General features: G+C 38.9%; 1 protein-coding gene across 1 annotated transcript in view; it reads left to right on the top strand.

Moving 5' to 3' along the window:
- Positions 1–17,463, top strand: part of LOC117302675 — a 78,318-nt gene that overhangs the window by 18,696 nt on the left and 42,159 nt on the right. Inside the window, exon 5 of the mRNA XM_033786663.1 lies at positions 3,160–3,360. Coding sequence (XP_033642554.1) covers positions 3,160–3,360 — 201 coding nt within the window. The remainder of the gene's footprint in view (positions 1–3,159; positions 3,361–17,463) is intronic.

Here is a 17,463-nt window from a genome sequence, read left to right as displayed (position 1 = left end):
ACAAAATGTGTGCGCTTTTAGATGCCTAAAAGGGCTTAAGGCCTGTCATGAAGTCTTTTAAAATTGGAGTGAGAAACTACCCCTTTGTCAAAAACTACTAGATTGAGCCTTCTCTCACAACGTTTTATACTGTCATTGGCTCTCCTTTGCTCAGTACCAAGTCAGCTTGTAAGATTACACTTATATTGAGTAATAACCAATAGACAGTGTCATCACTAGTGCATTTAAACTGCTGTACTCTCAGCAACTCCCCTCTACTTTGTCAACATCCAAACTCACCCCTCCACATCCCCATGCCCCCCTCCCAACCAGCCTCAACCCCTTTCCCAAATTCATTTCCTTCCACACCAATCAGTTTAACTAGTGGGCTCTGCTAATAAGCGAAGTGCTATCACAGGATATGGCGATGATTCATTGTGTGCACACGTCTTTTCGATGTTTAATACGAAAGTGCAAGGTACCACTATCTAGAGTACATAATCATGATAAATTCTCATTAAATTGGTTGAACCTCTCTGAAAAGTTGTGCACGAGTATTTTCCCAGGTTCACAAATCGATAGTGATATTACCTTCCTGAAGTGCGAAGAAAGTGGAGACTAGGGTCAACTGGTGATGCTAGTTATGAAGCTGAACAGTAGACAAGATATAAATCATGAGTAGTCTTGACACAGTGCGTTTATTTGTTTAAAGGCACTGGACACTGTTGATAACTACTCAATTAAGCTAGCATAAAACGTACTTGATGGTAACGAGAAATGGAGAGCTGGTGATAGTATTAAAACATTGTGAGAAACGGCTTCCTCTGGGCTCTGTCCTTACTCTATGCTCTGAAGTGACATACTTTTTGAGAAAGAGGTAATTTCTCACTCAAAAGAAAATTTCAGTCCTGAAGTTTTTTATTATGAATCTGAAAACACTCAAATTTGTGCAAAAAGGGTGTTTTTTTTCTTTCATTATTATCTTTGAACTTCGTTGACCATTATTGAGTCCAAATGTTCACAGATTAGTATTTCTTTATGCATATGTTGGGATACACCAAGTGAGAATATTGGTCTTTAACAATTACCAAAGGTGTTCAGTGCCTTTTAAATGTATGTATTATTCGCATGACTAAAGTGAGGACTTAAACACAAGGAACAATGCAATGGTGAACTATAGGCATGATCCGTTGGATACTCTCTGCAACACCTTGGACAAAAATTGACAACTCTTGCACAACCTTTCGCAAATGTATCGAAATTTATTAAGTCCGTCAGTTGACTTCTTCTGCATGACTATATGATGAGTCCTTCCCCCCAAGGGATTTGTACTTTCAATGTTCAGCATTATTCTCATGGTTGACGATGCCCGTTTTGAAAAGTACAACTCACAAAAGAGAGGAATTTGCAATTTGTACTACTCGCTCCGTTGAGTAATTCTGTCACAGCAACGTGCATGTGATGAGGAATAAAAACGTGCGCTTTAACACGCGTGTACGTCCGGAGTTATTTTCCCCAAACAGTGCTAGAGTACAATTTCTGATCATGTAAATGAATTCTGAGTATAAAATAAACAAGTTGTGTTGGCCTGAGTATTCGTTCCTTGGCCATAGTAAAATGTAAAATCATATTCATGTTAGGTATTCCGTATTAGTGATCAAGTACAATTTGGTATCGTTTTAGGTGAAAGGGTGAAGTCCCGATCGTTGTCGAGTATAAACAATAGCACTCATGTTTGGGTCAATCGGGCTAAATTTACACTCATTTTTAATTCCACAGGTCACAATGCAAAGTTGCCCAATGATGCAACCAACACAAACACACGCAGTTGTATGGACCCGGTTTGTTTGGGTTCTGCCATGTTCCATTTATTCCATTCTCTAAAGAGTCCCTTGTGGGTCCAGGTTGAGCACAGAAATATCTTGTGGGATCCACTGCTCCTTTTTGGAATATACCCCACAAGGGTACTCCATTAAGCCCACACTCTCTAAAATAATTGTTATAATCTGTTTGGCCTATGAAACTGTACCCGTGTTAACTGTTTGCCACAATTCTCGACCCCCCCTCTCTGTCATGTGTTGAACATCACTTTGTAACTTCATATAAGAACACATTCTACTAGCTAACAATGCCCAAGTGTCAACGACTCTAATGTTTTGCAAATATTGAAAGCGACGATAATTGCAATGGATTTGTCTCGATTACGGCTTAAGCCTCGGCAGATTATCGGGTTAAGAATTGGTTAGTCCAGGTCTTAATTGCACATTACACATTCCCGAACAGCTCAGTGTTCTTTTTTTTCTCTGCAAAATGCCCGAAAGATTACGCTTAATTACAAACTTCATTTACATATATTGCTGAACGCACCGCATTGATGTAATTTAAGAAATTAAGTGTGAGGATTATTTTGTTTTCATCAAGCGTTGAAACCGACCCATGGAGAGATTACACTCACCAAATTTCTACTTAAAAAGCTGTGTCGGATTATCTTACTATTTGTTGTGATTTCCATTCTGCTCCCTCGCGCAAACCTTTTACAACAATGAAGACAGGGACTGGTCTGACAGCCTGAGTGATTTAGTCTATGCAAAGACGCATAGCTACAAGACTGATAGCACACTCGCACGGATATGTTTTGTGAATTTATACATTTCTAGGCTCGCAAGGTCAAAGGTACATAAGTCTGAAAGGAACCATCCTTATTTCAAAGGCCCGTTTTGCAGGAGATTCTGCCCCCTTGAGATTTTGTCCTCCATACGGTGAACGTGAACTGTGGACAGAGCGCCCTCTTTTGAATCATCCCCCTGCAACCCATTTTTTTTTCCAACAGAATCTCCAGCGGACACACTAGCCTCCAAGTGTGACCTGCTCGATAGCAAACTGTAGGTGGCGCCTTGTTGGCGTGGAATGAGGTGCAGGCTGGTCTTGATCGCTAGCCATATCAGCATGCACCTTATTCAACAGTTAGCGCTTGGTATTTGCGATAAGGAGTGGATTTCACAAAGATTTAAGATTAATCTTTCTCGAGCTAGGAGGAGTTAATCGACCTAACTTAGGACTAGCCATACGTTTTATATATCTCTTAGGAGTAGTCCAAAGTAAGGACTAGTCCTTACTCTTTGAAATTGACCCAATGTCTATTACCTGACTGGTTGCATTTCTTATATATTTCTTCCATAGATATCGATATTTCTCCACAAGGAAGCATCGAGATCCGCGACGGACCAACGTCCAAATCACCTCCACTTATTCTGATACACAGTAACCAAACGGACTATGAAGACACCATCTCTACACAGGAGAACATTTATGTGCGATGGCATGGGGAAGTTAGCCGATACGACACTCTACGGTTCGTGTACTCTAACACTGTACCACTTGGTAAGTCCCTTTATTTGCTTTATCATGTTGATTTTGATACCCTTTATACGCCCTTGCTTCATACGTTCACGGTTAAGTTTTACGTTTACGTTGGTAAATCGGCAGGATCAAAGTGATGACTTTAAGCCAAGGGTGCTTGAGTGTTGGTGGAGTGCAGATCGGACACAAAGTTGCTATCATAAATAAAACTTGGAGAACCGAGAGTGCTGAAGATAAGACAACTGGTACTCGATTGGTGCACATGTACATATTGTGATAACTTGCTTGTACAACTTGTGAATGGTATCTTGCTCATTTCTGCTTAATAGCAGAATTGTGTAGAACAATATTTGCTGCACTATGAAACTGGGCCAAGTATGATTTCCAGCAACGTCTTTAATAATCCTCCATACTGGATTGGTTGATACAGCTGACTGCAAGAGAACAACTTTGCATAAGAACAAGAATAAGATATAATTCACCCACTTGTCAGCAGATATAAAGTTGCTTTCATTCAATTGCCCTATTTCTATTCAACTCGCTATGTGTACTACCTATAAAGGGCAACAGCGCCACCAATTGTAAAATATTATAATAATCTAATTCCAAACCCAAATTACCCCCTCAATAGTCGATAACCACAGTACTTATTAGTATACAGTGCCAAGCGTAATACTGTTTTCTGTTTGTGCTGCAAGTGGCTGACCCATTATACGAATAGATTGGTTTCAACCCCGAACACATTGATCATCATTGATCACCATAATTACTTCCCTCCACCCAAGAGTGGATATTGTGTACATACCCCAGTGTGATGCTTTGGTAGACCTCAGTATTTTATATTCCTGCCGAGCTTGGACACACATTTTCTAGGAAAGAGTGGCTAGTTTTGGCCTTGAGCAAATGCCCCTTGAAGGGAATTGATGACAATATACTATTGTTTGTTTTGTCATACCCACGTTTGTATTTAATACCTTGTAAAAAACAACTGGTGTTTTTCAAAACATTTTTAGAATTGTTCGTTGTTGATTCATATCCTCTTGTGTTAATAGAGGTCACGTGGTCGGTGTTTAGATCGTCTCCATGGTTTCCAAGCCTTTGTGTGTTACATTGTTCTGCAGTGGATTAGTAGAGGATACATATATCACTCTCAAAAATAATGGTCTGTGTAATAGACCGAGCAACAATTCAAAAACTGTAGTAGGGCCTTTATTTTACTACCGACCGCAGTGCATGCTACAGGACCACTTTTGTAGCATTATGAGTAATTTTACAAACAATATTTTATGAGCCCCAAGAAAAATATGTGACCATTCAAATGTTTATGAATATTTGTCTTATAGACTGTCTGGAAATGGTAGCCTGTAAATTATGTCGTATTACATGGCCCTTAAACAAAGCCGTGATTTTTGACCGCACTGTTAGCTCTATGGTTAAAGGCACTGGACACTATTGGTAATTACCCCAAATAATTATGAGCATAAAACCTTACTATGTATTTTGAGAGCTATTAACAGTATAAAACATTCTGTGAGAAACGGCTCTGAAGTAACGTAGTTTTCGAGAAAGAAGTAATTTTCTACGAATTTGATGCCGAGGTCTCGAAATTAAGCATCTGAAAGCACACAACTTCGTTATCTCGTAACTTCGACGACCAATTGAGCTCCAATTTTCATTGGTTTGTTATTTTATGCATATGTTGAGAATACTGGTCTTTGACATCTATCATTATTGTACAGTGTATTTAATGAGTAAACACAATTTTACTCACCAATGGTACAGTTTTAAGATTCAAGGTAATTCTGACGCAGATATTAATCTTCCCTCTTCATGTTCTTGCTTTCTTCACATAACAATGTACTCCCAGGATGTCAATCGTCTCAAGCAACCTCAAACGCTTTAAAGAAGCATTTAAATCAATCCCCACCCCTCCGTTAACAACCACCTTACACACCCCTCTTTGCCCTTCTTGAATCATTCCACATCCATCGTCTAAATGTCCAAGTCAAGTACGTCCAGTGAAAACACAATCCCACGCTAGCCTGCTCTCAAGGAGTTCCGTGTCAGCTCGGTTGTTCTAGTTTCATTTTCTGATTAAAGGCAGTGGACACTATTGGTAATTGTCAAAGACTAGCCTTTACAGTTGGTGTATCTCAACATATATATAAAATAACAAACCTGTGAAAATTTTAGGTCAATCGGTCATCAAACTTGCGAAATAATAATGAAAGAAAAAAACACCCTTGTCACACGAAGTTGTGTGCGTTTAGATGGTTGATTTCGAGAACTCAAGTTCTAAACTTGAGGTCTCGAAATCAAATTCGTGGAAAATTACTTCTTTCTCCAAAACTATGGCACTTCAGAGGGAGCTGTTTCTCACAATGTGTTATACCGCCAACCTCTCCACATAACTTGTCACCAAGAAAGGTTTTATGCTAATAATTATTTTGAGTAATTACCAATAGTGTCCACTGCCTTTAAAATACAGCTCGTCATAATACGTTCATACAGGCATGTATGCCTCGTTTTACACTGGAACATTTCTTGGGGCACCAAAGCACTGACCAGTGGACATGAAGGCAATGAAATAACAGATTTATTGGTGTATTACTGTAAAATGGCTGCGTCTATAAAGGTACAGCATTGTATGTTGTACATTCTCGCTGTATATTAAATTTGACGTACTTTTGTTGTATTTTTTCCCTCAAAGATGTGATTGTGTTTAGAGTGTTGAACTGAGTATTAACGTGCACAATTTCATGCTTTGATCACCATCTGAGCAAAATGTTCCCCCATCGCCTAGACTAAACAGATATACTTTAAAAATGGATGGGCCTATTAAGGCACAACTTTGGATGTTTGGATATTTAATTTGACGAACTTTGGTAATTTCTTCCACTAAGATGTGATTGTGAGAAGTATGGTTTCCTAAGAAAATCGAAAGCAAATTCCTTACTATTAATTTAATCTCACTCTGCTCTATTCGTCTACGATGTTCAAATTTACTGGAAAGTGATGTCTTTGTCCCTGATACTGCTGGACGTTCATTGTATTTGTATATACATTAGTTCCTAAACATGAATTTACCTGGGGGAATTTCTAAGGGCATAAATTGATAATGTTAAAGTGACTCATGTTTTAAACGAAGATGTTTAAGTTTGTCTCTCGTAACGACAAAATTGCATAAACATAAACTGCCTGCAATTAGCGATTTGCACCATCAGGGATATCAGAATATTTACAAAGTCAAGTCTCAACAGTGTTTGTACGAGGCAACGGTCCCTCGTGGCCTAAAGTCTTCTTTTTTTTGTCTGCTTTAAGTCATTGATAAGGAAAAAGAAGATGAAGATTGGAGTAGACTGGTACATTGTGTCGACGCTTCAGTTGCCTTTAGTTGCCATCAGCAATTCGTATTAGCGTCTATGTCTCTCTCTCTCTCGCACACGGCCTGTATACGGAATTTTTTGTCAAGTTTCGATTTGTGGCAGCTAATTGGAGCCGCTCTGCCAACCGCCTCTGTACAAGCAATGTGTACAAGCCTGTATGTACACAGTGATTGGGGAGAAACTTATTGAATTGTAGATTGTGTTCTCCGGGTCATGACGTGATGTAACGACCCACGGCGCTGTGTCAGTGTGCAGCTCGGCTTGTCTTGTTGTTCCTTTTTTTTAACGGGGATTGGAGGCCGGGAGTTTCAGATAAGCACACGGTCCACGTGGAGCCACACATGTTGAACAGAGAGCGCTCCAGGCACGGCGAGTGAAAAGGAGAATATCTGGTCGGGTTGAGGTCCCGGCGGTAAACCAATACATTGGAAACACTTTGGTGTATTGTGGCCACAAGCTTTTGGCTAGTTTGTGTTTTGGCTGGTTAGGTAGGGCTTCTTTGATACAGAGACCTCAGTTTAGTAGCTATCATTTAATCATGAGACATCGGAAGCAGCTAACGTCGTCTGGTGGAGCGCAAGGTAAGATGAATAATGTCTTATATATATTTTTTTAAATCTCTTATAGATGACGACAAATTTGTGTTGTACTATCCACAATGCATTGAGGAAAGACGTGTGAATTTTACAGACCCATTATGATATAGCCATCTCTAAGAAATTCTTCTACAGCGCTTGACGTTTAATCCGGAGGTGGCAGGTTCAAGGTCTTGCTTTTGTCAATATTTTTCTTTGTTCAATTCCAAAGTACCTGGTCGGTTTCACTGTGGTTTATTGCTTGATAATCAAACAACTAGTATATGCATGGAGGACTCCATGATATATGTAACATTGGTTAAAGACAGTGCACACTATTGGTAATTGTCAAAGACCAGTCTTCTGACTTGCTGTATCTCAAAATATGCACAAAATAACAAACCTACGAAAATTTGAGCTCAATCGGTCATCGAAGTTGCGAGATAATAGTGAAAGAAAAAAGACCCTTGTCACACTAAATTGTGTGCTTTTAGATGCTTGATTTCGAGACCTCAAATTCTAAATCTGAGAGGCCTCGACATCAAACTCGTGGAAAGTTGTGTTAATATATACCATCAACCTCTCCCAATTACTCGACACCAAGTAAGGTTTTTGCTTATAATTATTTTGAGTAATTACCAATAGTGTCCACTGCCTTTAAGGTTTTCCAATGGAATTGCCTTTGCAAAATGGAAATACCCTTTCGGCATGCTCAAATAAGAGATTCTATTGCCAGAAAAGACTTTACATACGTGGTTACACACTAGTTGCTGACCCTCATTATGAGTTTGTCAGTGTAATTAGTAAACTTTGAGGTTGCGTATAATTCCCTGACAATGATACATTCGAGTGACTCCGACGTTTTGTCACAAAAAAATGCAAGTTTACTTCGGTGATGTTAAAACGCACTCAAAATGAGTAGTGAACGTGTTTCGAATAACACTTAATGTCTCTATTTTGTCGTGTAAGGAACAACTTAACATGTCTCAAACTGAAAGATGTGCGTTTAGTTGTGAGTTTTCTAATCGAAAGTAGGATTGAAATGGTCCGAACAATTACGGAGATTAATGTGATTTTATGCTATGTGAGGTGCGAAATTTAAAGCTAAACTTTCATAAATTGCCGGCGGTAATTCCAGCTAAATCTTCCAGAGATTGATGTATGCTCGCGTTGAACATAAATGTATCTTACTAAGCAGGCGTTCTTACGTTGGTGTGAAGGATTAGGCCGGTTTTTTTTTTTGGGGGGGGATCTTCAAATGCATTTGGCTAAGTGGTCCTCTTTGTAGTCTATTTAAACTCATGATCACATGAAATTTGTAGAATAAGTCACAATTTGACGTTCACTGTTTGAGATTGTGTGGTGGTACAAATTGCGGTTTTGAACTTTTTAACATAGAAAACGTGAGATGGTAAATTATTGCCGGTTTAAATTCAGACGTTAAGTTATGTGAGTTAGTTGGTAAGTCTACAAACCATAGACTCGTGGATGTAAGGCTTTTTTAAGGTTTTTCTTCTTCTTGGGGGGCCAAAATCCAAAGTAAAAAATAACACATGTCTTGGGGCTATACTCGGCCATTAATATCCGGTTTGGAAGTGCGAGGCTAATCAGGCGTGTACAAGTAGGTGAGAATGAGCAATGGGTTGGAGGAGGAGGGGAGGGGAGGGGAGGTGGAGGAGGAGATTGTTCATTCATCATCATGATCAGGACTTTAATAAATGAAGATTGCCAGCAGATAAGATCGCAGATTAATTCCGACAAGTTAGTGAGGATATCTGAGGAGAGCGTGGTGATAAATCAACTCAGAGTGAAGTGTGAATATAACAAAGTGATGCTAGTTCTTTGCCGATTATAAAAGTGTGTTGAAAATCACAAGTTGCAATGAATGTAAGGTTGGGCGTGAAGTTTCGACTTTTCATTTTGTAAAATGCACATCCACGGGAAAATCCAATGGGAGCAATTTAAGGTCACAACGGCCAATACCCGTGACTACAGAGGCCATGGCCTTTGTGACCACAGTGGGCTTCAAAAGCAGCCATGTGGGAGATGTTCATGTGGATGCAATTTTGGGGGAAATTTGTGCAGGTGTACAGCAGCTTTTAGAAGATATCACATTATACACAGCTGACGTCATATCCTCTGCCTTAGTGACAACATGCTCCTAATTTGAGGTGAAAGCATTATATCTATATTCTGGGTACTTTTTTATGGGCACAAAACAAAATGTCCACAGACTTATAAACTTACACGGTTTGATGAAAATGATGGTAGAAAGCTTCCCTGAAAATGTTCCTTGCTGAGGTGCTGTAGTTTTTTATCAATGAGTGAAACAAGTCATATATTTCAATGGAAGTCTTTTACTACCACTATATTCAAACTGTGTAAGTTTAATTTAAATCTATGGACATTGTGTTTTGTGTTAGAAAATGTACCCAAATAATTCAACCGCAGTGATGTCCGCAGTGATAAAATACCACGTATAGTCACAGCTAATGTGACGTCATATACTCGGCTTCAGTGACAGCATTGCCCCTAGTTTAAGGTGACAGCATTATTCTCCCGAGATGAGATAATTAGATGACCTGACACGAGGTCAATGCTCGGCTTACATGATCTTCCTCTCCGAATTCGCATGGCACCCCAAGGACACCAATCTGTTAATCCCCGCACACAAACCGTGCATAAACTAGCCCGTGTAATTGGCTAACAAGTCCCACTAATTCACTCCAAGTATTATCCTAATTGGATTGCTAAACATAACAACATTGTGGATGAGGGTGGTGAGGAACAGCTGAGATGCTAGTGAAGAGAACGAAGATGTGGGAAGTATAGTAGACTTGGCTCAAGTCCCGATCCCGCGAGAGTCTATTTCTCGGGACCACAAAAGCCTACTTTGACGGCGGGTAATATGTAGGGACCTTTCGCACGAGAACGGGACTTGAATAAAGTCTATAAGTATAGGGGAGTGATCATGTCTGATGAGGGACAGACAGGAAACCCGTTCTCCGTAAGAGTGAAGGTGATGACATTATAGGATGTTTGTTTTTATATAAGATGGAGTGAGTCCCATCCACATAGTCGGTAAGTGTAGACGATATCATGTTTAATGCGTTGACAAACCAAAAAACAAACAAACAAACAAAAACAAACTAACAAACAAACAAGCAAACAAACAATCAATAAGCCCATTTTTTTTTAACACAACAGCAGAGACAGTACTTTTCAAAGCTTGGAAATCTACCGAAGTCCGAAAAATACACTCTGCGGTAGTAAAACAATATGTTTTTTCTTTTTTAAGTTTATGCATAATGTTTGGATGCACCATGAGATAATACTGGTCTTTGACAATTACTAAAGGTGTCAAGTGCCTTAAGAAAACACGAGGAAAACATTTTGCAGACCATTTCAATGTGTTTTTCGCCCACTTCCTGAGCAACCAGTGTAATGCAATCGCCAGGATATAGTGATCTCCGGATTATTGATTAACTTGTTTCCGGAAAAAAAACCTCTTGCTCTCCTGTCTTGCCTTTTGGTTTCCTCATCCTGTTTCTTCTTTCTCATCGTCTGACTCTTCTTCTTTTCCTTTTCTAGGTCAATCATCGTCTTGTTCCATTTCCTCCACATCCTCGCCCCCTTCTAATAATTGTCTTCATTCGTTGCATCGTTCCTCCTTTTAGGTTCATCATGTCTTCCGACCTCTGATTAAAGGCACTGGACACTTTTAGTAATGACCCAAAATGATTGATAGCAAACCCACTTTTTCGATAACGAGCTGTTGATAGTATGACACATTGTTAGAAACGGCTCCTTCTGAAGTAATGTAGTTTTGAGTAAGAGGTATCTTCCCACTCAAATATTAAAAGACTTAGATGACCAACTGAGTAAAAACTTGCACAACAATGTACACACTTTAAAGGCACTGGACAGGTTTGGTAATTGTCAAAGACCAGTATTCTCACCTGGTGTATCTCATGGATAAAATAAGAAATCTGTGAAAATGTTGTGTCTAAATTGGTCATAGAAGTTGCAAGAAAATAATGACAGAATATCACCCTTGTTGCACAGGTTTGTGTGCTTTCAGATGCCCCCCAAAAAAGGCTTCAGGCCTGAAGTGTTTCTCAGATTGAAATATTTTGGTGAGAGATTACCTCTTTCTCAAAATTATGTTACTTTATAGGGAGTCCTTTCTCACAATGTATATACTCTCAACAGCTCTCCGCTGCTCATTACCAATTCATTTTTTGTGCTGATAATACATGTTGAGTATTTGTGTTGAGTGCCTTTAAAGGCAGTGGACACTATTGGTAATTACTCAAAATAATTATCAGCATAAAACCTCACTTAGTAACGAGTAATGGGGAGAGGTTGATAGTATAAAACATTGTGAGAAACAGCTCCCCTGAAGTGACGTAGTTTTCGAGAAAGAAGTAATTTTCCACGAACTTGATTTCGAGACCTTTAGTTTAGAATTTGAGGTCTTGAAATCAACCATCTGAAAGCACACAACTTCGTGTTTCAAGGGTGTTTTTTTCTTTCTTAGTTATCTCGCAACTCCGACGACCAATCGAGCTCAAATTTTCACAGGTTTGTTATTTTATGCATATGTTGAGATACAGCAAGTGAGAAGACTGGTCTTAGACAATTACCAATAGTGCCCAATGTTTTTAATATGCCCGTAAATAAGCCTGTATAACCTCGAACCATCTGTAACTAGATGGACTGAATGAAACGATGCAAAATGTAATTCCTCTTTTCAGATGAAATGTCACAGAACACCCTTGGCCTGAAGTATTCAGACAACACGTGTTTTGTATAACCTTTTAGATGATTACGTACTCAAAAATCAAGCTTTTTGAAAACATGAATCTGAGACACATAATTATCATAATGAATGTTTTTTTGTCGAATCGGTCAGGTGATGTTTTCACTAACAGTTTATATGCCAGATCTCGCCCCTGTTTAGGCTCAAAATGACCTTTTATATATACTCGCAGTGATATGATCGAACTAGCTTTTTAAAGGCATTGGACTCTATTGGTAATTGTCAAAGACCAGTCTTCTCACTTGGTGTATTTCAACATATGCATAAATTAACCAACATGTGAAAATTTGAACTAAATTGGTCGTCGAGAAAATAACGGGGAAAAAAGCACATGGTGCACAAGTTGTGGCTTTCAGATGCTTGATTTTGAGACCTCAAAATCTAACTCCGAGGTCTCGAAATTAAATTCAAATATTTGAGTGAGAAATCACTTCTTTCTCACAAACTACGTTACTTCAGAGGGAGTCCTTTCTCACAATTTGTTTACACTCTTAGTCTCTCTCCATTACATTACTCGTTACCAAGTAAGGTTTATGCTAATAATTATTTTGAGTAAAACATAGTTTTTGAGAACCAAAAGTTTCCAGTGCCTTTAAATGTTGATTGTACATTGTCTGTTAAGCTTATAAAGCTCAGACACTTGTTACTGCCACGAGTTGAATTGGATTCGTTCAAGAGATGTGCTTAAAATGTTGAAGCTTTTGCTTAGCCCATGAAAAAATGACACAAACCAACTTTATGTAATGTTATGACAAACTCGAACTCGCTCACACACGCGAACTGCAATTTGGTATTTTCCCTGTGTTTTCTGCTGTAACACCGAAACTGAAATGTATATCACTCTGGTATAGTGTGTTTGTTTGAAAATATCAGCTTTCCTTCAGATATTAATATTGCAAGCGGGAGAAATCAATGCCAAAGTGTACCTTTTGTTTTTTGGAAACCATTGGTTGTTTTAATTCTATTAATTAAAACCAATTATGTACAAAATTCATGGTCGCGTTTTTGAGGTTTCACCGAAAATCCGAAGCTATAGAATATGTTCACGCAGGAAGAACTATCCCATAAAAGGAATACACAATCTGAGAAACGCTAGTGACCGTAACACTTGTGAGAATAATTTTGGCACTTAAACACCTAGTATAATCTTACGTTACCACCTTGCTTCGAAGTGGAATGTTTTTTGAAATGCATTGTACTCCCGAAAAATGTTGGAGGCTTTTAAGCAAAAGTTGTTTGTGCCATTAGTGCTTTCCCATCATGTGTCCACATTAAAGACTAACACAGATTATACAAGTGTCGTTTGCAAGCCTTTTTGAGATATGGCGGACACAATGCTACAACACTATAAGGTTTGGGTAAATTTGTGTGTACACGACCAAACCAAACAGTACACTCCTATCACGTCCGCCATACCTCAAAAAGGCTTATTCAGGGATGTGTCATTAAATACAGAAAGAAACAACGCACGGCAAAAAAGAAAAGAAAAAAAAGAACAAAAATCAATGCACGCACGTTTAATTGAATTTCTGCTCAGTCTACGACGGGTAAAATGTCAACCCCCCCCTTCACGCAAGGTTAGAATTGTCAATGTTTAAGATGAAGATAACAGAAACAGACATGGACAAGATGAGTAGATGAGAGGTGTCAATTATTACCACTTTGTGTTGTATCAGTATCGCATCAGTAAAGCTTCCTTCCCGTGATTGAAAGTGAAGGAAGTATATAAGAATATTCGCGTCAGAGTGGTTTCTTGAAGTTGTGCATGTTGTCCTTGGATATGTACTCTCTGTATTTTCACATGAGTGTATATGTGGCTTGCTGGAAGAGTAAAAAATGACCACAATTCAAAGATAAAACAAATTTTGACCACGTACGACAAGTATACTTCGTTTGTACTAAGTGATTTGAGCAGCCTTTTACTCCAATTGAATACACAGATAATTAAAGATCATAAAAACATGAACATTTTGTCACAAATGCAACCATTAAACCATTTTTATTTTTTTAACTCAAAGCAACTCTTAGCAAATCGATTGCCGGATATAATACAAACTTATAAAGCGCACCCTCTAATAAACAAAAGTTACTCAAGCCGCTAACGAAAAGATGCTATAACAGATAAGAAAACTCATATACCAATAACACCAAAACTGAAATGTTGAAACACAGCAGTAAACAGAGGTTTCTTGATTTGACTTTTAATATGTGTTGAGAGAGTGCATGTTTCTGATGTTGTTGGGTAGCTTGTTCCATGAGGCAGCAGAACGGCGAGGATGACAGTGTCTTATTTGATTATAAGGTAATTGATGTAGGTGGGTGTCTAGTCGTGATGGGCTTTAAAGACAAGTGTTGGGACCTTGTACTCAATTCGTTTTGGTACCAGGGGCCAGTGGAGACCTTTTAGGTTAGAGATTATGTGTTCTTGTTTGACTTGAGTGTTGTATTAAACCGTCCTCCATTTTGATTGATGCAAGCTCTGTTGTTTGTGATTGATTGATGACCTTTTGTAAAGGTTAGCTGTGATGACATTTAAATTTGGATTTCTACACTTTCTTGGATTTTCTGGTTATATTTGTATGTATTTATTTATTAATATTATCTATTTATTTATTTATTATTTGGATTGGGTTTTCAGTCCTTACCCGACTGCGTGGGTTTTCTCCTGGAATAATTCTCATGGGTTTTCCCACCCACAATTAAAACCGAAACTTCCGTCCTTGTCTTCTCTCAATGCGGTTCTGTATTGTGATTAAAGTTAGATTTTTTTCTGGGTGTCCTTGGCACTAAAACAATCATCAATAAATTAGATAAATCATAAATACAAGATAAAGTTTTTAAAATTTAACCACCATAATTAAAGTAAGTCTTCAAGACTTATTGGCTCAAAGAAATTGCATTGGCACTGAACTGAACTTTTAACAGTCGACACATTTCAACCACATGTAACGGTGAAAAAGGGGAGCAAACAACCCCATTAAACAATGCACTGCACTTTCCACGAACCTGGTTGCCATTACCCGGTTGAATACTGTCTGCCAACGGGCAATTTACAAGCATTATGGTCCGGCCGAAAATGATGATGACCATTAAGATACTCGTAAAGCAAAGGGAGAGATTGTATCAAATCTCCAAGTGAAACTCATCGTTTTAAATGACTTGCTTTCGAAGTTTGCCAGGATGTACCAATTTGTGATTTTATTGGTCTTGGTTTCGATGTGATAGTGCATCACTTTGTGGACGGAGGTTCGAGTCCGATTGACTGGGTAGTCCAAATTATCACGGGTGTGTTATTTTGTGCATTGTGCTGGTATACATCAAGTAAGAATACTGGTCTTTGACTGGGTGTCCAGTGCCTTTAAAAAGCTGGCACGGCAACATATCTCATAAAGCGCACACAACTTACATCATCTCCGTTCAATCACCACTAGGTGGTTATCAGTTCCACGGCAATGGCGCATAATTTCTCCCCGACGCCTCGCCAAAAGTCACGCCGTGGATTTGCTCATCGTGACCGGGCGCTGTCTCCGGAATTAAAGTCTCAAACCAAAAGACAAGAAGAAGATGCAAAATCTTGCCTCTTACCTTTTTTTCGGGGGCGGGGGGGGGGGGGGGGGGGCTTCACATGGTTTTCTTCCTTGTACTTATAGGGGAGCGAGTGATAGGATATAGAAATAATATTGTCGTCGTGCTGGCAGGCTTTCAGACTCGATGCATAATCGCACATGGTGTCTGGCTGACAGATCCGAACAGTGTTAAGTGCATCTTCTTGCCGATTTTAGTGGCGTTCTCTTATTTTGTGAGTCAATAAGTTTATGTTTTTGGTTTGTTTGTAGTAAATTACAAAGGGAATTCAGATCATCCCTCAATTAATCTCACTATTGATAAGTAATCTTATATTATAGGCCTAATGTTGTAATGTTGGGAATGGTGGTTTTCCTATAAAACCCAACATTGAGCGTTTAACCCGCCACCCTACCGGTCTGCAGCCAGAAAACCGAAAACACATTATAATACAGGACATTGATGTAGATTTTGTACACAATATCTTTTAAGGTTGAAAATGGGTTGTCTATTTCATATCTCTCATAAAGTTGAAATTGCTTAATCCGGATATTTGTGACTATTCCTTTAACATTTTCCCTTTCCATCTTGATGGTGTCATCTTGCCCAGAGGTGTACAGTTTAGTTGACTTATTCAACTGGAGTTTGACTCTAATTCACTGACCATCTTAATAACACATCATCAGGCTTAAGGCATACACCCACCATGTCAGCATTAATGTCTACCTCGTATTACATCACGCAGGATAAATCGACGGCGTTAAAAGTACTTACCTAGATGTTGATTTGATGTAACCCGGTAAGATTCTTCACTCCGTATCTGGGTCACTCTGCTTAGTAATTTAAAGGCACTTGACACCTTTGGTCATCGTCAAAGACCGGTTAATTATAACTTGGTGTATCCCAACATATGCATAATAGACCAACAACCCTGTGGGTATTTTGGCTCAATTGGTCATCGAAGGAACAAGAAAAGAATAACAGAAAACATCATTGTTGCATAAAATTGATGTGCTTATACAGATGACTGAAAAAGGGCTTCATGCCTGAAATCTTTTATTACTTGAGTGAGAAATTACCCTATTTTTATTAAAAACTACGTTGCTTCAGAGGGAGCCGTTTCTCACAATGTTTTATACATATCAACAGATCTCCATTGCTCTTTACCAAGTAGGTTTTAATGCTAACAATTATTTTGAGTAATCACCAACGGTGTCCAGGGCCTTTAAGATCTTAGTATCGAGGGAATGGAGACGAGAAGGTGGCGTTTCATGCACGGCTTCAAGTGGATTAAGCTTTCAGTGTTGGATGACTGTACACGCGAATAGTCAATGCGTTCGATGATGTTCAGTTTTCTCACCAATGTGAAAAAATGTATAGTTGGTAGAACACTGCTCTAGAATTGCAAAGGTCGTGGGTCCCTAACTATTTACAAAGCAATTATGGTCAAGTGCCTTGCTCAATGACACAAGTTAGTGTCATGACCGGGATTCGAACCACACCCTGCTACTGACAACAGATCTTAGGTTTGGTAAACTAGACCGCCCATCTACATTACACCACAAAACTTAACTCCCTGCAAACAATTGATCAGTTCGTTCTTGCAACTTCGATGACTATAACTGAGTAAAAAAATTCACATTTGTTATTTTTTGTGTGTTGGGATGCACCAAGTGGGAATACTGTTCATTGACAATTATTACCAAAAGTGTCTAGTGCCTTTAAATCAGAGCATACTTGACCATCACTCACAGAAACTCCCTGCAGGTCCTCCTGT

Source organism: Asterias rubens, chromosome 2, assembly GCF_902459465.1.
Source record: "Asterias rubens chromosome 2, eAstRub1.3, whole genome shotgun sequence".
Taxonomy (NCBI): Eukaryota; Metazoa; Echinodermata; class Asteroidea; order Forcipulatida; family Asteriidae; genus Asterias; species Asterias rubens.
Note: the sequence above shows the minus strand (reverse complement) of the source record. Positions and strands in the feature narration are given on the sequence as shown.